Source organism: Papaver somniferum, unplaced genomic scaffold (genome assembly GCF_003573695.1).
Source record: "Papaver somniferum cultivar HN1 unplaced genomic scaffold, ASM357369v1 unplaced-scaffold_117, whole genome shotgun sequence".
Taxonomy (NCBI): Eukaryota; Viridiplantae; Streptophyta; class Magnoliopsida; order Ranunculales; family Papaveraceae; genus Papaver; species Papaver somniferum.
Window position 1 is genome coordinate 6,121,057 of NW_020620714.1, and position 23,717 is coordinate 6,144,773.

A 23,717-nucleotide genomic window follows, 5' to 3' on the forward strand; every position below is an offset into this window, starting at 1 on the left:
CATGGAGATCTTGATGAGGAAGTATATATGCAACTTCCTCCAGGATATTCGACTAATTCTCCTGGGAAAGTGTGTCGTCTCCATAAATCTTTGTATGGTCTTCATCATGCTTCTCGTAATTGGTTTGCTAAGCTTGCTGGTGCTCTTAAGACTTTTGGATTTGTACAGTCTTATGCTCATTGTTCTTTATTTACCCTGCGATGAGGTGAGAGTTCTATTAACGTACTTGTCTATGTGCATAATTTAATTATTGCTGGGAAAAATTCCGCTGCTATTACTGCTTTTAAAGCATATTTAACCGGTGTTTTCATATGAAAGATCTGGGTCATCTCAAGTATTTTCTTGGTATTGAAATGTCTCGAGGAACCGATGGTTTGTTTTTATCTCAACGGAAATGCACCTTGGATATTTTGTCCGAGACTGGGCTTCTTGGAGATAAACCAGCTTCTTCACCCATTGATCAACATCATCGTTTAGTTCTTGATGATAGACCCCTATATTCTAATTCATCTCAGTATCGTCGGCTTATTGGACGCTTTATTTATTTGGCTATTACGCGTCCTGAATTGTGTTACTCGGTGCATGTATTGGCTCAATTTATGCAGTCTCCTCGGGTGTCTCATTAGGAAGCTGCTCTCCGAGTTCTTCATTATCTAAAGGGCCATCCTGGTCAAGGGATTGTTTTACGCAAGGATAGTGCTCTTCAACTTACTGCTTATTGTGATTCTGATTGGGACTCCTTCCCTCTTAGTCGTCGTTCGCATACTGGTTACTTTATTATTTTAGGAGGATCACCTATATCTTGGAAGACAAAGAAGCAACACACAATATCTCGTTCTTCTGCTTCTGCTGAAACCGAGTATCGTTCCATGGCACATACTTGTAGTGAGCTCACGTGGCTAAAGGCATTATTGAAATATCTAGGTGTGTCTCCCTCTTATCCTATGCATCTTTATTGTGATAGTCAATCCTCACTTCATATTGCTGCTAATCATGTTTTTCATGAACGCACCAAACATATTGAGATTGATTGTCATTATGTGCGCGAAAAAATTCAGTCCGGTGCTAATGTTACTTATCATGTTCGAACAACTGCTCAGATTGAAGATATCTTCACCAAAGCTCTTGGACGTCCTCAGTTTGAGTTGCTTCTTCGCAAGTTGGGCATTCGTGATCTCCATGCTCCAACTTGAGGGGGAGTATTAGGAGAATGTATTTAATGAATATATTGTATATATGGTTATGTATTTTGTTAGTTAGGAAATACATTTATTATGTTTAGATTTGTCTTATCTCTACCTATTTATACACATGGAAACCTGTTTTGTAACCCAAGTTTTTCATAATAAGAAAACCTTCAGATTGCTCTACCTTGTCGTTTCATGGCATCTGAGCCAGGAAAGACTGAATACTTTTAAATTTAAAATCAGAAATTTGTGTTGAAGATTACTCCGTGACCGTTAAAGCTAATTTAGCTATTACAACTATTAAATTTGGTGGAGGTTTTCTATCGTCACAAGATCGAAAGGGTCTTACTAATATTCTTACTGAAACTCAATGGGAAACCATGGTTGAAATACTTAAAACTTCGAATAATGATTCGAAGGAGAAGCTTTCTGGTAAATGGATACTGGATACATGGGCTTCACGACATATGACAGGAAGTAAAGAATTTTTATTTACGACTCATAAAATAGGCTTTTATTCCGTAAAGCTTCCGAATGGCACATACTCTCATGCTCCTTGTGAAGGCAACGTGGTGCTTGAAAATAAAATAAAATTATTCCGTTTTTTATTCGTTCCAGATCTCCACTACAATTTGATTTCTTTAGCATGTTTAATTAAAGATTTAAGATGTATTGTCACTTTGACTGATAAGTTATGTGTGATACAGGATCGTACTACAAGGACGGTGATTGGTGTTGGTGAGGAATGATACGGGGTCTATATCTTCCACAGTGGAACACTCATCACTGCAAATCGAGTATCTACTGGAGAAGATTATTGTTTGTGGCATAGACGTTTAGGTCATCCATCTAATAAGGTTGTTTCTTTACTTCCGGGTATGAATAAAGTTGATTGTCAGAAATCTCTTAATGAACCGTGTGATATTTGTTTTAAAGCAAAACAAACTCGGACTACTTTTCCTGTTAGTGAGAATAAAGTTGATGACTTCTTCGATTTAGTTCATTGTGATGTTTGGGGTCCTTATCGTACTCCATCTTCTTGTGGTGCACATTATTTTATTACCATTTCCGACGATTATTCTCGTTGTGTTTGGGTTTATTTGATGGCACATAAAACTGAGGTGATGCAAAATTTTCAGAGGTTCTGGGTTATGGCTAAAACGAAATTTGATAGACAGGTTAAGAAGGTACGCAGTGATAATGGTATGAAATTTCTTTCATTACTTCAATTTTTTATTAAACATGGTATCAGAGCTAAGCCCCAAACACATACCTGCGTACACTGGGTGTAGGCCGAGTTACTGACTGAAGTAATTAACCGATTTTGTAATTTGTACACCCTGGGTGTAGGCCAGTGCCAATACTGGCCGAGGCGTTACCCCCTGAATTAGTCACTCACCTGTGTACACATGTTACCGATGGACTGGTAACTCGTACGTAGTTCCACGTGTGAGGCCCAGTGACTGGCCTTACACGTGAGGGGGCGTGTGAAAGGACAAATAGTCTCAGATCGTTATAATCCGCTTAATTAACTTAAAATATAATATGGAAGGGCCACTCCACTCATTTCCAATTCGTTTTGAGTTGGATGCCCGCGGACTTTAACAATACCAGCTGAAAGTATTCGACCATTGTTTTGTTTCTGTAAATGTCAAGATGGATTTCACCTGCTATTTGAATTTTAACACTCAAAACAGACCATTATTTCTGCCAACGTTAGGTGGAATCCAATATCCAAAGTCCATTTTCCAGTAGCATGTACCAGGTTGGGAAGAGATAATATCTCGTAAAGATCTTATCTCCAAGACACGGTTAAGTTTCTACACCCGCTCATCTGCCTGGGAAACCTGCCGGAGACAGTAGTAAGTCCTTGGCACCTTCCTTTCCGCGGATGGAACAAGGGGTGGTCACACCATTTTAGTAGGGTTTACGCATTCGCGACCGTTAAAATAGCATGCCCATTTTATCCTCATCCAGAGCAAGCAGGGCTACAGGGAGGAGTCCACCCTTTCACGATCTTGTTGCCTTGCATATCACAGGAGAGAGTCCCTCCTTTCACATATGCTAGGATGGTTTCATAAGTTCACTGTTGTAAGGGATAATAGTTGATAACTTTTTGACAACCAAGCACATGGGACCACATTATTATTTCTCTCGGATAACCGAGGAGAGAGCTGAATAGGTAGTCGGGGTAGTTGTCGCCGCGTGAAACGGGGGCCAACCAGCACCGTACACCAAACACCACTCATACGCCAACACGTGTTGTCCGTCGAGGAACGACCATCACAGAACGAACTAGCAACTCATGTCAGTGATGACAAGAGAAGCACGTACTCCCGGGGCAAATCAATCCCAACGGATACGCTGTGTGTGAACATGATGAAATTTTTGAAGATTACCCAGGCCTGTCGTCCAAGGCTATATACTCGTTGAATACGTCAGTGTAGCGCGCGTGCGTCCCAAAACATCTAAGGGCATCACAGAACTATTATTGCCTCAAACTTTCGTGGCCTAAATGACCATAGTCCCTCTAAGAAGCTGGCCGCGGAGAGAATCCTTCACATAGCTAGTTAGCAGTCTGAGGTCTCGTTCGTTAACGGAATTAACCATACAAATCGCTCCACCAACTAAGAACGGCCATGCACCACCACCCATAGAATCAAGAAAGATCTGTCAATCCTTATTATGTCTGGACCTGGTAAGTTTCTCCGTGTTGAGTCAAATTAAGCTGCAGGCTCCACTCCTGGTGGTGCCCTTCCGTCAATTCCTTAAGTTTCATCCTTGCGACCATACTTCCCCGTAACCCAAAACTTTGATTTCTCATAAGGTGTCGTCGGAGTCCTAAAAGAAACATCCGCCGATCCCTGGTCGGCATCGTTTATGGTTGAAACTATGACGGTATCTGATCGTCTTCGAGCCCCCAACTTTCATTCTTGATTAATGAAAACATCCTTGGCAAATGCTTTCGCAGTTGTTCGTCTTTCATAAATCCAAGAATTCCACCTCTGACTATGAAATATGAATGCCCCCGACTGTCCATGTTAATCATTACTCCGATCCCTAAGGCCAACGCAATAGGACCGAAATCCTATGATGTTATCCCATGTTAATGCATCCAGAGCTTGGGCTGAATTTGAGCACTCTAATTTCTTCAAAGTAACAGCACCGGAGGCACGACCCGGTCAATTCAGACTACGAACGCATCGCCGGTAGAAGGGATGAGACGACCGGTGCACACCCAAAAGGCGGACCGGACGACCCAACCCAAAGTCCAACTACGAGCTTTTTAACTGCAACAACTTAAATATACGCTATTGGAGATGGAATTACCGCGGCTGCTGGCACCAGACTTGTCCTCCAATGGATCCTCGTTAAGGGATTTATATTGTACTCATTCCAATTACAAGACTCGAAGATCCCGATATTGTTATTTATTGTCACTACCTCCCCGTATTAGGATTGGGTAATTTTCGCGCCTGCATCCTTCGATTGTTTTAGCCCTCGTAACCTTCGACCATTGTAACCTTCTTCACACCCTTTGAAATTTAGGTGGAATATCATCGGTTATATTTGTATTTTAGCCCTCGTTACCTTCGACCATTGTTTCTACAAATGCATGTTAGATACAGATATGAAGGTGTAAAGTGTGTCGTGGCAGCAAGTGTATAGTACAACACACCAAAATTTAAGAACAAAACAGAACTATCGTGTGGTGTGATGCGCCACACTGGTCAGCATACTGACACAAACCTGCGACATGGATAAATGGCACGGGGTAGTAAGAAATGAACCGCATGCGACACGGATAAATGGCAACGGGTTGTAAGAAATGAAGTAGATAATAACATGGCTTAATTGGGGCCATGGAAAATAATTAGGGGTCTCACCCAATTTATATCCATCCCATAAACGATAGAGGGTTTTCAAAATATTGGTGAAAATATCAATTTAACTTTCTCTAATAACTACCCTAAAAATCTCATTAACCACTAATCTTGCCCCAATCATCATTTCAATCAAAACTTCTTCTCCTCCCATTCTTCTTCTTGTCCTCTCCCTCCCTCCCTTTGTCACCCATTCCATTAACGACTTATGAGGAAAAAAATTTCTCTCCGATTCATCGTCGTAAGTGAACTAAAACCCCCTGATCTAAGTTGGGTTTGCGTTTAATTTGATTTGTTGATTGAAAAATTAGGTTTTCAACTGCAAAATTGCAGTTACAGTTCCAGGGTCGTTAACCACGGTTTTTTATTGCTTAACGATTTTTGATATGCATGTTCAATTGATGAAAAATCGTTAATCATTAGGGTGTAGTAGATAACGACCTTAAACCTGATTTTCACCCCTAATATAGTGTCGTCCAGGAATTTCTAAATCGTTAACGATTCTTCTCGACGACCCTTTTTAAATACGAACGACTCTGTCTTATGCAAAACCACCTCTCTGTCCCAAATAGTGATAGATTCGTCAATATATTTCTAAAGCATTAACGATTCTTTGTTTGACGACCCCTTTATGAAACTAACGACCCTATATGATACAAAATTTACGACCCTATATGATATAAAATTTGTTCTCTGTTTACAAAATAGGAAGGATCGTCATGTTAAATGGTTGTAGTCGTTAACTATGTTGAAGGATCGTCATGTCAAATTTTTGAAGTCGTTAACGATGTTGAAGGTCGTTTGGTTTTATAAACTTTGCCTGCTGACCCTTGATCTATGAAATGGCTCGCTAGGATCGTTAGCATATAGGAATGCCAAGTTAACGACCCTAAGAGTAACATCTTCAGAGAGTAAAATGTTTTAGAGTCGTTGGGTTCTAAACATATTAAGTTAACGATTCTATGTGACCTAACTAGCTGGAGACGTCAATTATATCACATTTGGTTGACGATTTTTCATAACCTGCAAAAGTTGCAGGTTTGAGTCGTCAAAGGTTGTGTCAAGTAATTGACGACTCCTTAAAGTCGTTCGTTTGTTACCCTCTCGACTTAACGACCCTTACCCTGAGTAGTTGCATAGTGTACATGAATCGTCAACTTGGAGCATCATTCATACAATTTGAAGAATATAGGAAGTTTACCTGATTGTTTTGAGCTTCAGGTTCTTCATTTTGAGGATTGGTTCCTTCATTTTGAGCAATAAGATCTTCATTTGCACCATTATTCAAAGCTTCCTCTATTAACATGTCTTCATCATATATCCAATCCGTCACCATCAACACAATCATGTGTATTGTTTAAACCTTCACCAACATCACTTCCTTCACTAGAATCACTCATTTCAACTAACCCTAAATTTTCCCCCAAAAACTCACCTTCTTCTTCTCCACAACATAAAAACACAATTTTCCTTTTATCAAAATTTCAATCCTAAATATGATTTTAATCTAACTAAACTAATTAAGAACTAATTAACTTAATTACCACTAATAATTTGGGGATAGTTTAGCTATTTAAAAAAAATTGGGATAAGGGATAACCACCATTTCCCATTTCATGACATTTTTTTGTCATGTAGCTAGGGGCCCCTAATTACTATCCGGGCCCCCCAATTCAGCGGTGATAACTAAAGAAAGCTCTGGGGGCTTCACTTATGCCGAAGGGAACAAAGAGGAGTTTTGCAGCGAGCCAGGGACACTAATGAAATAGACATCCGATCCTCAAACACTGATCAAGTGGAAAGCTAAAATTCAACTAACCAACTCGTTGTATTACGATGGTAAGTATTCCGGCCCGTCACCCCCGTGATACGGGTTCGATTTTCCCTCCCCAGCAACGGCGTTTTTTTTTTGTTTTTTTCTCTCATTTTTCTTTTGTTTTTAGGTTGTTGTTCTCTCTCAATGCATCCACTATCTATCTATTGTGTAAAGGAAGTTTTGCATGAATTTTGGTTTGAATACAGTGATGCACTCAAGCTGGGCAAGACCTAATTTCGCACAACCCATCTTAGTCCACTCATAGATCTGTCACTGCGCTCAAGTTCTTAACTTCTTTTGTTATGGCAAAATGAATTATGAAGTATAAGTTGCAGGTGGATGACAGCAACGGGTAGTTCTTAGTAGAAAAAAATGAACAAGTACATAACTTTGTTGTTGGTGAGAAAGGGCTGCAGTATCTGTAGATTCCATTCTGCATGATAATAGGCTGGCACATCACATGTACATACTTTTTTTTTTTTTCCTTTGAAGCATCATGTACATACTTCTTTCACACTCCCTATATTTATTGTTTATTTTTCTTTTACAATGATATAAATAAAATAAATATCTCATTCCAAGACAACTCCTCCACCTAACAAAAAAAAAAAAAAATTAAAAAGATTGTGATTTGGTTCTTTGCAATTTCTTCTTCTTCTCTAGCTGCTAATTCTCTCAGCAGGAGCAAGATTCAATGGAAGAACTCAAATCTTTTCCTTTATCAGAAGTCACTCTTCATTCATCCAAATCTGATTGTTGGCTAACCATCCATGGCAACGTAAGTCTGTCTAACTATCGCCAATTTCTCTTCATATGATGTGATTGATTAGAATCTTAAACTATGGTACTAATTAATGGTGCTTTTGTTTACCAAATTAAAATAGGTTTATGATGTGACTAATTTCTTGGAAGAGCATCCAGGAGGAGAAGATGTTCTATTAGAATCTGCAGGTAATTACCTTTTCTCAAATTACTTTGAATTTAATTTTAAGAAGAAAAAGAAAATCTAGATTTGAATTGGGGTTTAGTTATGAATAAGGGTTGTGAATCTGATCAACTTAATCAATGATTTCGAAAGTTAGTTGTGATCAAGATTCAAAATGGTTGACTTACCTGGTTATTGTGCGTTTTCTAGGATCTGACACCGGATATTATCATTCCGGTTCCAAATCGTCTAGTATGTTATTCCGGATATTATAATCCCAATACTTGTGGTACTAAAATCAGGCCCAATTAGCTAAAATGTCGGAAAAAAAACATAAGCCCGTGATAAAATCTCACTATTGCTGTTACAGTAAAAACTTCTGGTTACTCACTACAAAATAAGTAGCTTCTAGGGACGGGTGTTTTGAAAAAACCGTCCCTAAAGAAGGATATTTGGGACGGTGATGCCCTGACCGTCCCTAATAGTCATAAAATATTTAAATCAAGGCTAAAATATGTCTGTTCCAAAAAGAAAACATGGCCAAATAGTATTAGTGACGGTGGAACAGGGGACGGTACATAAACCGTCCCTAATACCTCTTGGGACGGTTTTTTGTCCTCTTGGGACGTTTTTTGGCCGTCCCAAGAGACCTTCTGTTTTGTAGTACTGGTCAAAAACATTTTACAGTCGACCACTTCTCAAAACAAGTCAATCTTAAAAACTTATGGTTTTTCTGTCTGTGAATGGGTCTATACAAATTGCACGACTAAAATTTGTAATTGTCCAACTTAGTCCTGATAATTATGGTTTTAATTTATTTATTTTTGAATGGAAATTTAAGCCAAAGGAGATGCAACAAATGATTTCGAAGACGTGGGTCATAGTTCAACAGCTACAAGCATGTTGAGTAGCTACTTGATCGGTACTTTAGAAAGTAGTAGCTCCAAAAATGGCGAAGTTGTTCAACAAAGTTCAAAGGGTGTGAAGAATGTTGCAGCAAAGACAGCAACATTAGAAAGACAAGTATCCGCTCCTTCTTCAATGAGGAAGTTAATTGTACCATTTATCAGTTTCGTTGTTGCATTTGTAGCTTGGTATTATTATTCTCATTCTGGAAAGAAGTCTTGTTGCAGCCACCACCACTAGGTGGAATATGGTCTCCCCGGGTGGCCATTTCCATCATTTGTGAGACCGATTGATAAACATATTGTGGCAAAGAGGTTTCTGGTTTGTAGTGAATTTTCGTACAAGATAAAGGACTTTATTTTTGAGTAACTTTCTTATTGATGTAAGACTTAAACAAGTTTTAACTTCCAGTAGTGAAAATTTAATATCTAATTAATCTACCGCATGGTTTTAATTTTGAGTTCATTTGAAGTATAATCCGCAAGGAAATAAACATTTTACAAAATAACTTGATTGTAATTTGTTTTCGTTTGGGTCACATAAAATAGCATCAAGATAAGAAGATAGTCTCCAGTCTATCTAAACACATCAGAAATGTCGCCAAAGATGGACTGGATTGCCAGGATTTTATCAGAGGTCACAAATAGTGGTGCACTGCCCATTTGCAGTTGCACGAGCATTATTAGAATACGGGCATCCAATTCATTACCAATTGACAATGAGTGCATAGGTCCTAAGAGATTATAAATTGCAGGATCTTGGATTACCCAGACAATGTCGGATTAATAATCTTAACACGCGCCCTCACGTGTAGCCTCATTAGATCTAACACGTGAACAATAAATCGGGTGACGCGGAGTAAAGGTGCGGTCAAATGACTCGACACAAATAGCCTACTCTAACCTACTCTGATACCATGTTAGAATACGGGCATCCAACTCAAAACCAATTGACAATGAGTGGAGAGCTCCTAAAGGATTATAAACTGCAGGATTTTAGATTGCCCAATAATGTGGGACTAATAATCTCAACAAGCATGATTTCATTGGAGGGGATAATAGGAGTACGAAACGAGGGTTTGTTCACCAGACTATGTTCAAGAATGAAGTCAAGAGCACTGTATAGCAAGCACAGGGTCAATTAAAGTAGCTGTTTTTAGTCGATGTCAAGATCGATGTGTTTCCATTAGCTCTATTTTTTAATATCCGTAATTTTCCACAAAATAGACCAATGATGTTTCCTTGTTTATTATTACTACGTTAATTCACTACCCCATGATTGTGAAGATGAAGCTGATATGTCTATCTGATTGATCACATCACATTAATATTGACCAGTTGAGTCGAAGCTATTAACACATTCTCCACCATATATGGCCTTTGGCGTCCTAACGAAACTCGACTTTAGGTGCCCTTTTGAGAGATTTCGCAAGATAAATCTCAAGAGAAGATTTGATGGGTGATGAATTGTTGTGTGAAAACGAAATCTAAGCGAATTCCCTTTCTGATTGATACTTAATGGATTGTTTTTTCCTCGGTCTTAAAGTCGTCCCTTCTACTTTCCAACCTACCTAAATTCAGAACAAAAAATAAATATTACTTAAACTAAATGAATTATAAAAAATAAATAAAAAATGATGTAAATTATTAAAATTTCCTTTATTCTTGTCCATTTCTGATTACGAATCAATCAGAATTGTTATGTATAAACTTGATGAATCAAAACAATTGCTTATTTGCAGCAGCATCATGGTGCCTTGGACCTTAGAACAACTTCCTAGGCACTTAGATGAACGTGATTGCAGGGTACAAATTGATGGAGTTGTTTATCATGTGTCTAACTTTCTACGGCGCTACCCACGAGATAGAGAACGTCTAAGAAGAGTAGCTGTAGGTAATACGACCATTTCATATTCCTTCCAAATTCATTGATATACCTTGTGTTGTTAATTATTTCCTAGAGTTCAGTCCTTTTTTTTTTCTTATCAGAAATTAGCTTTTTTTGTAACACAATATTCTCGTAGTGCATTTCGTTGCAGTAATTTTGCATGAAAAAAAATAGTTCCCAACTTTTTCAATATTTCTAACTTTATAGCACTGGTTTCAAAGCCAATGACATAAAGGAGGCTACCAGTTTGCTGGCTGATTACGACATCCACCGGAGAGAAGATATAAGGACGGGAATAAATGTGAGGAGACCACAAATGCATTGGGAAAGACGCGAACCAAGTGTTAGAGATTGGCTTGAATTTCAAGTTCATAGGTTTATGCAGAATGATTTGCTAACTAAAATCATCGTCCTATTGATTGTTTTAGTTCTGGTGCAGATTTTGTATATTTTCCAAACATAATCGTGCATGTATATAATATTATTATTTATTTTTTTTTTGCTCAGTAAAGGAAGAATATATTAGATGGATAAGAGGAAAAGCTTACAAAGGAGGATCAAAGCAGCTTACCCCCAAAGAAAGAGTAAACAAAACCAACTAAAAGCAGAGAAAGACCTCAAACTAATGCAGAACAGAAAGCCTAGACACCAAAGAGGGAAAGGGAGAAAGTACCTAGTTTTGAGGGTCAAAAAATACATCTTTCCACCTGGCAATTAAATCACAGACTAAAATGACTGACATACAAGAAGAATATTTGGCTCATTGAAAAACAATCATTTTTGTAGTAGCAGGAAATGCTACAACCACATTCATACAAGAATTTAAACAATACTCTAAGAAATTATGGTGAAAATTATTCGTTTATTCATTAAGATCCCAAGTTGTATACAAGATAATACAAAGACTTAACTTGTTATCCAAATAAACTTTCTTTCTCCTAATTTCTTGTCTAACGCACTCTAAATTAAAGATCTCTCTCATTACATGATAGCCTTTCCCTTTATATAGGATATTACATAGTGGATGACAGCTAACAGATCCCCTATTTTCGGAATCACTGTGCATTACAATCGCTCATGTACATTCCCTCAATCTTCGCACACTTTACACTTCGCACAGATCATCACACTTTACTCGTGACTATGCTGACATCATCAAATACGTCATCTCAATTTTGCTATGTGCGATGGTCTTCGCTTATATTAGGTGGTTGTTATATTTCGCATATATAACGAATGTGCGATATTTCACTCCTACATTTTGCCTCTTCTCTTGTCGTTCTCTTTATAAAGTGAGTGATATGAGAAACTTTCAATCCAAATTATCGCACATGTTCATTTCTTCATATTTTGTTTTGCCGACACTTTTCCGCAATTCCAGCCTATCCATCTGCACGTGTAGATTCTTCTATTTTTTACCGATATAACATGTTTCTAACCAGTCATCTCTTTTATCTATTTATTGATTTATCCTAGAGAAATAACTTCTTCTTCTCTTCTGATTTCGTTTTTTCTTTTCAACTTCTTCGAGACTATTTTATCTTTCTGCTACTGTTTTTCTGATTCATCTTTTACTGCTGCTGCTAATCTATCACTATTATTTTTATGGATCCCAACTAAAGGTTTGTGTACTCCATCAAAATCAACCCCTTTTTCTTCTGATAATCATGCTTATTGATCATAATTGTTAATCTCAATCATGATTGTTGATCTTATGACTAACTTAATTCCCATATTGTTTGCAGGAAAATCTCTTCTTCAGGTGTCATTAAAATAACCGTCCCCAACCCTAAATCCTCTTCAGACGCCAAGGACAAAGAATCTCACAAGAGGAAGGCTTCACACAACAAAGAAGTAAGAAATATCCTATTTTTTATTAAACAATATTGTTGTCTCTATTTCTTATCTGCGTTGTTTTCGCAGGATTCCGATTGTGAGATGGGTGGCGGAAAAGGACCGAAACTTAAGAGAGTTCGCAAACCTACAACTCTTAAGTCAAATATTTCTATTCCTGAATTTGGTGTCGCAGACGTCACCCCTTCAGCTCCTTTGGAAACGACGGTTCAAACTAGTATTTATCCTACTCATGCGAATGTTTCTGTTACTCTCGAAGAAATTTTTCCTCCCGAGGAGAAAATTGCTGCTGATCAAGGGATAAAGAATACCCCTACTCCTTCCTCTGCGGTCTTTCCGGATGTTGTTCAAACTGTTTCAACCCTTGTGAACACTCCTTTGCTCGCAAACCCCTAAAACATCAAGTAAAATGGAACGGAGGGAGTATCTGTCAATAAATCTCTCAAATTCCCGTGCTCCTCATCTACGTCCATCATATCTTCTACATATTCATCCTTTTCCAATGGAAATTCTGCTAGGAACTCTGCGATAACTTGTGCTTTAGGTAAAGATAATACTTCATAATGAATCTCAAAGTTCCCCACTTGTGCATTCCATCTTTCAATTCTCCCTGATCATTTTGAGTTCTTCATTGCAGGCTCCATTGTCACCTTTGTGAGCAACTTAATCTTATGAGCCCGGTAGTATATGCGAAGCTTGAAGGATGCATAAACCAGCGCGAGAATTAATTTTTCAATCTTGGAATAGTTTTTCTCTGCAGAGTTGAACGTTTTACTTATATAATATATAGGCTTTTATACTCCTTGTTTCGAACGTAATAAAACAACATTTAACGCATACGGTGTTGATGCCAAATATAGTAGCAGATGGCTTCGCTTTCTGCATAATGGATAGATTCATCAAGTAATTTTTTATATGCTGCAGTGCTTTGTCGCATTCCTATGTCCACTCAAATTTTGTTCCTTTCTTTAATATATTGAAAAAGTGTTTGCATTTATCAGAAGAACGGGAAATATATCTCCCCAGCGAAGCTATCAATCCATTTAATTTCTGAACATATTTTACCGTCGCAAGAGGTGGCATATCTCGCACTGCCTTTACCTTTTCAGGATCAACTTCAACTCCTTCCTTGGATATTATGTAACCCAAAAAAATTCCCGATGACACTTCGAAGACACATTTTTCTGGGTTTACCTTGATATTAAACTCTCGCATCTGTTCAAATTATCCACATGATCATATGCTTCTTTACTCTTTACAAGCATATCATCTGCATAGACTTCCAATGTTGTATGTATCCACTTCGAAAACACTTTTTCTACCATTCTCTAATATGTCGCACCCGCATTTTTCAATCCAAATGGCATTTTCGTATAACAATATAATCTTCTTGGTGCGAAAAAGGCAGTATGTTCTTGGTCTTTTTCATCCAAAGGAATTCGATTATAACTTTTGTATCCATCCAACAACGAGAGTCTTTCATTTCCTGATGCTGATTCTACCATCTACGGGATGTCTGGCAAAGGAAAACTGTCTTTCGGGCATGCTTTATTTAAGTCATTGAAGTCTATACAAATCCTGATCCCCTTATTTTTCTTTGGAATCACCACCATGTTTGCTATCCATTCCAGATATTTTGCTGGTCTTATAGTCTCTGCCTATAACAATTTTTGTAACTTTGCTTCTATTTAAGGATGATATGTTGTTGCGATCTTCCTTATTCTTTGCTTAAATGGCTTTGCATTCTTTCTAATATCCAATTTATGGCATGCAACAGAAGGATCTATTCCTGGCATCTCCTCCATACCCCATGCGAAGATGTCACTATACTCTCGCAAGATATTTATTGTTCTTTCTTTTTCTTCTTTATCCATTTTGGTTCCTATTTTTAATATTTTTGTACTTCTTCTGTTCCAACATTTATTTCATTTGTTGGTTCTGCTGCAGTAAAATTCTCTCTTGGTTCTCCCATTGGTGTTGACTCCTTAATCTCTTGAATCTGTTCACCTTCCTTCTCTAGTACTTCACTTGGTATTCCCTTTCCTTCCTTCGCCCTGACCATGTATATCTGAAATTATTCTCCCTTCTTTAATTCATTTGCTTTTCTCCAGCGATCTTTTCGCTTCTTTGCACGTCCTTCATAATTTCTTACATTTATTTGGTTGTAGATCTTCGCACTCGTATTATATCCTTTAATTTCACATATTCCACTTGGAATTGGGAATCTAATGCATTGATGTAGTGTTGACGCTGCAGCTTTTATCGCGTGCACCCATGGTCTCCCCAACAACATGTTGCATGGTGATTCTATATCAACCACACATAGTGTTATGTTCGTTTCTATTTCTCCTAGTAATATTCGCACCAAAATCTCTCCTTTTGGTTTTGTAATTGTTTTATTGACTCCATGTATATTGTAAGTCCGTACACGTCATTTCTGCATCTTCATATCCCATGGCTTTGAATGTACGATAGAATAAAATATTAACTGCATTTCCTTATCTATCAATGTTCTATTAATCGCCCATTCCTCTGATTTCTTCGTCATTTAACTGTTTTCTCTTCGCTCAGCTGTTACTGTAATTACCAACGGATCTGTCCATTTTAAATTTTCTTCCGGAATTTCATCTGCTGCAAACGTTATCTCCGTTTTCTCCGATTCTTTTAATGGAGATTCCTTTTCCACCGTCTCCACTTTCTTTCCTTTGTAATCTCGTTTGTGTATTCTTCCTGTTATTCCTGCTTGAAAATACGCATTGGAGATTGACGTTTTAGTTATAGAATTACATTGTATATTTCTAACTCTTCCGTGTATCGTCATGATTCTTTCTTTCTCTATAGATTCTTCACTTTTCATCTTTATCTTCTCCAAAATTTCCAGATCTAATTTTCCAAGATTCTATAAACTAACCAACAGGATTTATCACCCCTCCCTGTTTCTAGCACCAAAATGTAGTTGCAGGAAATCCTAGAACCACATCCATACAAAAATCTAAAGAATACTCTAATAAATCATGGTGAAAATCATTCGTTTATTCATTAAGATCCCAAGTTGTATACAAGATAATAAAAAGACTTAACTTTCTCTCTAAATAAACTTTCGCTCTCATAATTTCATGTCTAACGCACTCTAAAATATTTCTCTCATTACATGATAGCCTTTCCCTTTATATAAGATATTACATAGTGGATGACAGCTAACAGATCCCCTATTTTCGGAATCACTGTGTGTTACAATCACTCATGTACATTCTCTCAATCTTCGCACACTTTACACTTCGCACAGATCATCACACTTTACTCGTGACTTTGCTGACATCATCAAATACGTCATCTCAATTTTGCTATGTGCGATGGTCTGCACTTATATTAAATGGTTGTTAAATTTCGCATATATAACGAATGTGCGATATTTCACTCCTACAATTTTAACATCAGTATTTAGATCCTCCACCTTTCTATCCTTATTGTTGAAAGTTCGCGCATTGCGCTCGAGCCATATAATCCATAATATAGCAGCAGGTAAACGTTTCCATACTTCCTTACCACGAGGGATAAACGAGATGTTGTCCAGTTCTTAATAAGATCCATAGTGGTGACTGCGAAGTTGACGACCCTGTTGGCTTCCACAAAGAAAAATCTCCAGATTTGTTTAGCAATAGTGCCCTCCAAGAAGAGATGTTGATTAGTTTCCGCTGTCAGCTTGCACAAACAACATAGGTTTGGAATAAGGTTACCACTGGCGGTAACGGTGGCAGTATTCCGACGCTTCAGATTATCCAAGGTTGGTAGACTATCCAACACACACTTCCATAAGAAGAAACCCACCTTCTGTGGCCAATCACGCGACCAGATTTTTTTGGAAGCAAAGTCTGGGGCGCGATCATCACGAGTAAAATGGTGATACACAGACTTAACTGAGAAGACACCAGATTTATCCCTTATCCACACCAAAGACTCATCCTCATCCGGATGGAAAACTATCAACTCTAGCTTGGAAAACAAGATGGACAACTCATTTATTTCATTTTCTGAAAATCTTCTATGTGTAAGGCCCACTTTCCAATTGAAACCTGTAGCATCTGAATTGTATGTATCATGCAAAGAGATATTTTTAGCTATAGAAGCATTACACAGAATTGGACATAAAGACGCCAAAGTACCTTCAGTGCACCACTTGGCCTCCGACAATCGAATTGTGTCTCCTTTTCCAATTTTAAACCGAGTGTTCTCAAAGACATCTTGTTTAACGGCACCAATCTATTTCCAAATGCTCACACCATGGGTAGTTTTAATATTCTTAATTTTCCAGCCACCATTTTCTATCCCATATTTTTCTTTAATTATTTTAGACAGCAACCCGTTTTTTTCTTTACACAATCTCCACCACCATTTCATAGGAAGGCTTTTATTCATGACTCTTAAGTTTCTAATAGCCAAGCCCCCATGCCGGAAAGGTTTACAGAAGGCTTCTAGGACGGCTCAATTTTAAAAACCGTCTCTAGAGAGGTTTATTTGGGACAGTCCGTTGGGGACGAATATTTTCTTAGCCGTCCCTATACAACGCTAAAAATTGTGCGGATCGCGTGTGTGAAAAAAAGAAAATCCTCAAATTATCCGTATTACTTTTTCCCGAAATAAGATTTCTTATTTTGCAGATCTTGTGAAATCTTCACTCTCATCTCCATCTCCACGAACTCGTTCACATCTTGCGGATTCATTATGCAAACATAGGGTAACCTTCCATTTTGAATTTTTTATGATCTTCTGTTTGAAACGAAGAGTTTGAGGTTGTTCTTGAGTAATTGCAGTATATTATCGATTCATGTGCTCGGTTTTGAGTTCAATCTGTTATTATTTTGGTTTAATTGAAGAATTTTATTGAATGAGTTTGATAGTTTTGAGTTGAGTCTGTTATATTATTTTGTTCAATGGGAGAGTTTTAATGATTGAGTTTGATAAGTTTAAATTGAATCTGTTATAATGGAGGAGTTATTGAATCTAGGGCAGAGTTTTGCTAGGATACAATGGTTAAAACAGGTAACCTTTGAAGAAAGTTTTGGTTTTCATTTCTTAGCATTCATTTGATTTTGGTTTGTTGTAAGCCACTTCATCGTCTAGGAGAAATGAAAAAAAAAAGTATAATTTTACAACTGACCTTTATGTGTATGTGAAATTGACTAAAATAAGAAAACATTGTTTGAAGATATGATACTTCTTCATATTTCGTTGACTAGGTTACTTTTGATTCTTTGATCGGCTGATTCGGGTCGATGAGAATATTTGATACTACTCTTGGTTTTTTTACTTTAAGTTATCGCCTAATAATATTCTATATCGGATGTCATTGTTTTTGTGTATTAGTTAAGCTCAGTTTCTAAATTTATATTTAGTTGTAATGTAGGATTTAAAGAAAATGGAGGAGCTCCATAATAGGAGCTTCTCTAATGGTGAATGTGAATATCTCATAGGTGGTATCACTTTTAAGACATTTTTTGAGTATAAAATCCTAAATATTAGGAAAAATAAATATTTATCTCCAAACCATAAAGTCTTCTATTATTTTATTACTTATTTGTAGGCATATATAATTGGTTAAAATCGTTTTCATCTTTATTTTCCATTGACTTTTATTAGCAAAAGTATGACTAGGATGGGAAGAATCCTCTTAGTGAATGTCTAAAACTAGAGGTTCATCTAGAAAAATGTCTAACTTTCTTTTTGCCACATCATCCTCACATCAATGGGTTGGAGATGATTTTTTATAAATATTGTTATGGATCCTACGTAGATGAATATGGACTTTTTCCTTCACACACGTTCCATTGGAGAGGCTCGAAGGAGGCCTAACTAAATAAAAAGGAACAGGTAATATCTCGTGCTACTGGGAATGAGTGTAGTACTAAGGGTTCCCTTCATGCTGTGGTGATAATCATCACAGGAGCAAGATTTAATGTCGTCGAATGGTGCGCTGAGTCATCTTTGTTTCCAGTTTTATTAATTTCATGGAATAATAGAACTCTCCTACAGCATCCTACTTTGTAGTGGTACTGGGCAGTATGTTGTCACGATAAATATGTGCTTTTAGGTTAAGTTTTATTTTCCTTTTCATGTAGGCACAAGTGAGTGGTCACTGATGCAATTCAGGGGACTTCAACTATAAATGTCATTTTAGATGATGGTAATGCTAACACTTTGGAACTCGAGATGCGGCGAGTTCGGTTTCTTCCTCATAAGCAAATGCGGAGGAAACCTTGAGGTTGGGTGCATTTGTTCTACCATACATTTTGAGGGTTTTCTTCCCAGACTTGGATCACAAATTTCAAAAGTTTCCTCTCTTTGCTTTTGTTCTCTTCGTAGTTTGTACCCTGGATGTACAATTGGAATCTGGTTGTGCAAATCGAATTTGAGTTCCTTTTTGGTCCTACCGAAACAGATTAAAGAGAGCACACACCGGATTAAAATAGATTAAGGCATTAAGCAGACCATATTTAAAACTGCTCACAAATAAACTTAAGAAATAGACATCAAAATCCTGATAATCAATTTCGTGAGAAGTATTAGAGAAGTTAATATATGGTGAGTGGAACATGCCCCATGTTGATATTGTCTTGACGACTAACCTTAAAATGCTTAAACCCTCTTTCCACTCCATCTGTGATCATTCTTGAAACAAAATATTTCAATTTATCTACCTATAGTTGTTAATCTTAGTATACCTAACAAGTTCTGGTCGTTTTCGAAAGGACTAAAAAAACAAGTGCCATCTTTTTTAATTCTAGCGTAGGACATAGGTTATTTGTTAGCTAACCCGAAAATATTTAATTAAGACAGAGCTTTGTCATAGTATCTTCTTCATACATGCATTTGAGTTAGGTTTCAGATGGCCCATCCGTTTCTCTCGTTTTGTTTTCAGAGCAAAAGCTTTATTTTGTGACAAAACTTCACAGGTGCAGGACAGCAAATAATACAAAATAATTGGTTAACCAGTAATTCCAGGCTGCTTCTGGGATTATCAAATTGCATAGGATGTTACCAATACAAAGTACAAACCACCCTTCAACAATGTAAAGTGTGGTAATTAGCAGCCAACCTCGCGACCAAACTAGATTCCAATACCAGGTAGACAAAAGTTCCTGAATGATTATAAATTTGTAGTTTTGTACATTATATTCATGTCATGACGCAAACTTGACAGACAAACAAAAATCACATCTATGAAGATAGAAGGAGTTCCTGCTGATGGTGAATCTTTTCAATCGAGATTTTGCAGTCTTGTCAAACTTCAAACACAAATTCAGCATTATTTAGAGACTTACCAAACACAAAATCAACGGCAACTTGAGGTTTTAACTTCTAATCTTGCCAAACTTATGCCCCAACTAGATATAAATGGCAAATTTTTGGTTGATAAAGTAGGTACTGACGACGATAATCAAGGTTTCGTTCTAGTCCCATCATTTCCACAGCCAGATCTTGAACACGGTATATATAGGTTCTTAATTACTCCGTTAAAGCTTTTTTGAATCTTTTGTACTCATTATTTTACTCCTATGATTCACTGACTTAATCCACTTTGCTCTATTTTGTCTGTCATGACTCTATTGTCATAGATGCCTTGAGAACGACGGTAAATTCTGTTTCGGAGGAAGCTACACCACCGGTAAATGAGCAGGAACCAGATCATACAGATAGATACAGTGATGAAAATAAAAATACTTACAATGGGGAAATTGAAGAAGAAATTATTGAGGATATATTACATCCTGGGCTGTTAGAAGAAGAAATAATGTCTAATGTTGAACTTCAACCGGAACAATCGGTGCACCTTAGCGATTCCTCCATTCCATTTGTGAATATTAGTGAGTGCAGAATTTCAATTGTTTCTTTTGTTTTTTTCAGTTCATGACCTCAGCTTTTTCTAGTGATTATATGCTAATTTCTATTTCTGTTTTTCGTTTAACTTTCTTTTTAATTTTTTTTTCTTTCCTTCTGAATTATCATTTTGATTTATTTGTTGTTTTAATCACTAAAGGTAATCATGTTGCTCTAACAAGGTACAGAAGGCTTCGCCGGGATGATGAAGATGGAAACTGGACAAGAGCTAAAGAGTTGTTCGACAAAGATCCGGGATCATTAACAGCAGTAACCACAGATAAATCATATAACTCATTACTTGTAGCTGTGCATAAAAAAAAATGTAGTTGCAGGAAATCCCACAACTAACACCCCTTAATGATTTTTATAGATCTAAACATATTTCTTGTAAAAATGATGATAAGAGTGCTAAAAATGTAAAACGACACAAGGATTTTTTATATGGTTGGATCAATGTGATCTACATCCATGGTTCTTCACTAGTGATTGTTGTAATTACATGAATATTACATTTAGAATCTCCATTAATGAGAATTTGGAGCTCTCTAGATCTTAGTTTTTGGGGAAGAAGATGCTAAAGAAAATAAAGTCTCTCTCTACTAGAGCTGGCAAACGGGCGGGCCGGGGCTTGCCCGTTGCGGGTTCCATAGGTTCGGGTTAATACGGGTTGAAACCCGCGGGTTGAAATTCTTCACGGGTTGTTATTTCTTCAACCCGTGCCCGTAACGGGTTTAACCCGCGGGTTCACGGGTTAGCCCGCCCGTTTCAGAAATAAGTTAAGACACCGCAGTGACCGCACGTGGTGGAGTTCGGAGAAAACAAAGGAAAGAGTAATGAGGATAACTCTTATTTTCTTTTCTATTTCTTCTCTATTCTTCTTTTCCTCTTTCTTCTCGTTTCTTCCTTCTTTTCTTCTGCTGATTTGAGAGACGACTGTGAGGTTTGATTTGAGAGTATCGATTGAGGAATTTGTATAATCAAAGAACTCGTGTTGATGTGTACGATGAGGTAGGTGGTGTTGTTGAATATATTTGAACTCTGGAAGAAGAAGAAAGAAATCAGTTAATTAGGGTTACAGAATTGATTATGAGATTGAGTATAGAACTGTTGATGGACAAAGAATTATGGGTCTTTTACTTAATTAACGTTTTGAAGTTTTGAAGATGATCTGGTAGTGAATCGGGGAATTTGGGTTATGGTTCCGGAAAGATGAAATTCATTTAGGATTTGTGTAAAGATGGGGATAAAGTCGAGTAGTATATGAGGGGTTTTCATTACTGGGAATTAAGAAGTGGAATTGATAGTTGATTTTCAGATTCGTGGAAGGTATGGAGAAGTTAGGGTTTCTGTGATGAAATTGAGAATTAGGAATTCATGTAAAAGCTCAGGGAAGGATTTAAAGATGAAATTGATGTTTTAGGAGGGTGATTACTTCTTACTGTAAATTGGAGGAGTCTGCTCATGCTACAAAATCAGTAAGTTGATATAAAATCAATTCCTTGTTGTTTCTTAATTTAGTTCTGTGATGGATTTATAAAAAAAATGTGGAAATTAGACTATTTATTCTTTTTCAATGAATTCTTTTTTGGAGAATCAGAACTGTTCACGGATGTATTTGATTGTTATCAGTAGAAATATTCAATAAGATATTGATTTTGTTAGCTCCGATCGAGTTTGATCGAGATTTTCTGATAAAATATGGAATTGGACCAACAACAAATTGATTGATTTTCTGGGTTGTTGAAATTGATTAAGAAAATGATTTTCATTTAACTTGATTCAATTTTTATGGCTTTTAAATGATGTCTCTGGGGTGCATACTCATGGTGTATCATAGTTTTGATAGTAGAGATTAATGGAGTTGAAGAATGGTTTTACTAAACTTTGACAGAGATATGAGATAGTGCACGGAGAATCGGAGATAGAGAAAGAGAATAGTCATCACGGGTTTACGGGTTGTACCCGCGGGTTCATGGGACGGGACGGGTTAACCCGTTTACTCACAAGCCGACATTTCTCCAACCCGAACCCGGCTTGTTTTGAAACAAGCCGAGCCGGGTTCGGGTTTTCACGGGCCGGGCACGAGTTAACCCGCGGGTTTTGGCTTGTTTGCCAGCTCTACTCTCTACAAAATGTGCCTCTCCAAAATATGTCTCCCCTTTTTCTCTCTCCTGCCTTTCTCTTTATATAGGTGTTTACGTAGTGCATGACATCTAATATGTAGTGGAGTACAGCTAATAAAGCCCTTATTTTCGGATCTGGCATGCGTCATTCTCGTACACTCATATTGGATCTTCTCATGCTCGTGCTATGTTCTCTCACGCTCTTGATGTTGATAATGAAGCACAGGCTTGCATAAATGACGCACACTTGATATGTTGTGCGATATTTTGCCCCTACATTTGCCTTTTTTTTTTGAATATTTCTTGAAGAGCGATCTTTAAGGAAAATTCCACCTTGTTGTAGTTGTTGGAGCGGGACGCGTGATGTTGGAGTAGTCTTTGATCTTTGTTGATGAAGGAACTGCGCGAAAGAATACTTTTCTTGAAAAGTACGTACTTGCCTCTATTATTTTGTGAAGTTCCGAAGCATTGAGAAGTATGAAGTATCATTCCTTGAAGAAGTATAAGAAGTATCCGTCCTTTCATGCGAATAAGAAGTATACGAACAAATCAAATGAAACTACTACTCCATGTTCTCTGCCTCATGCTATGTTGTAATGCAAATAATAATTTAGATTAGTATTCAACATTTCTTCTGTCAAAAAATTTCATTTATGTACGAGTTCAAATCGTTTTTGTTTGTTTTGATTTCCTTTGAATGATTTGTTTCGTCTCATTTGATAAATATCTTCCATGGAAATGATCCTAATGAGGTCTCATGCGGCCTATTGTATAGGTCTTACTAGCCTTTCTATGAGGTCTTATTTTGCCCCCTACTTCTCTCCATGTTAAATACAATATCATTTGAAACAAAGCAAATATTCAAACGAAATTCTAATAAATTGTAATTGTGCGATTGTATCGCGTTGTAGTAAATCAAATCAAAAATCTTTTATTTTCTGTAAAAGTAAAATGTTCTAGGAAAGTGGTACTTAGCTTTTATGTGATTTGTTGTTGATGTTAGAAAATGTCGCATAAGTTGTTGAGTCTGCAATGGGCCTGGGCGAACTGGGCCTGGGCGAACTGGGCTTGCTACGAAACTCTTGTACGAAAATATCTCCTTAACATTTCCTCCTGAAGTATATAAGTTCCGCATCCATACCATCGCACTTGACATTTCAAGACAAAAATGTATAATACCGCGCGCAGCAAAAAGAGGTGCAAGGGGCAAGACTTGAACCCCCAACGGCCCAACCTGCCTCTCGCAATCCTGCCTCA

The 23,717-nt window shown here is 37.3% G+C and overlaps 2 protein-coding genes across 3 annotated transcripts; both read left to right on the forward strand.

Moving 5' to 3' along the window:
• Nucleotides 1–7,454: 7,454 nt before the first annotated feature.
• Nucleotides 7,455–9,158, forward strand: LOC113330048 (cytochrome b5-like). Its single transcript, XM_026576910.1, has 3 exons — nt 7,455–7,665; nt 7,772–7,838; nt 8,654–9,158. Exons 1-3 carry the CDS (start codon nt 7,582–7,584, stop codon nt 8,956–8,958), a joined length of 456 nt encoding a protein of 151 aa, XP_026432695.1. The 5' UTR covers nt 7,455–7,581; the 3' UTR covers nt 8,959–9,158.
• Nucleotides 9,159–19,615: 10,457 nt separating this feature from the next.
• On the forward strand, nt 19,616–20,807 carry LOC113329886. Of its 2 annotated transcripts, none has more exons than XM_026576711.1 (3): nt 19,616–19,944; nt 20,073–20,321; nt 20,517–20,807. In XM_026576711.1, exons 1-3 carry the CDS (start codon nt 19,677–19,679, stop codon nt 20,597–20,599), a joined length of 600 nt encoding a protein of 199 aa, XP_026432496.1. In that variant the 5' UTR covers nt 19,616–19,676; the 3' UTR covers nt 20,600–20,807. The 2 variants fall into 2 exon arrangements, with proteins under 2 accessions (XP_026432496.1, XP_026432497.1); XM_026576712.1 differs by having other exon boundaries at nt 20,523–20,807.
• The last annotated feature ends 2,910 nt before the right edge of the window (nt 20,808–23,717 follow it).

Bases quoted from the DNA above. Each gene is read 5' to 3' on its own strand.
- LOC113330048 (XM_026576910.1), top strand. From the start codon at position 7,582: ATGGAAGAACTCAAATCTTTTCCTTTATCAGAAGTCACTCTTCATTCA. The intron at 7,666-7,771 runs GTAAGTCTGTCT...AAATTAAAATAG, and splicing joins GGCTAACCATCCATGGCAAC to GTTTATGATGTGACTAATTT. The intron at 7,839-8,653 runs GTAATTACCTTT...TGGAAATTTAAG, and splicing joins TGTTCTATTAGAATCTGCAG to CCAAAGGAGATGCAACAAAT.
- LOC113329886 (XM_026576711.1), top strand. From the start codon at position 19,677: ATGAAGATAGAAGGAGTTCCTGCTGATGGTGAATCTTTTCAATCGAGA. The intron at 19,945-20,072 runs GTATATATAGGT...CTATTGTCATAG, and splicing joins ACAGCCAGATCTTGAACACG to ATGCCTTGAGAACGACGGTA. The intron at 20,322-20,516 runs GTGAGTGCAGAA...TGCTCTAACAAG, and splicing joins CATTCCATTTGTGAATATTA to GTACAGAAGGCTTCGCCGGG.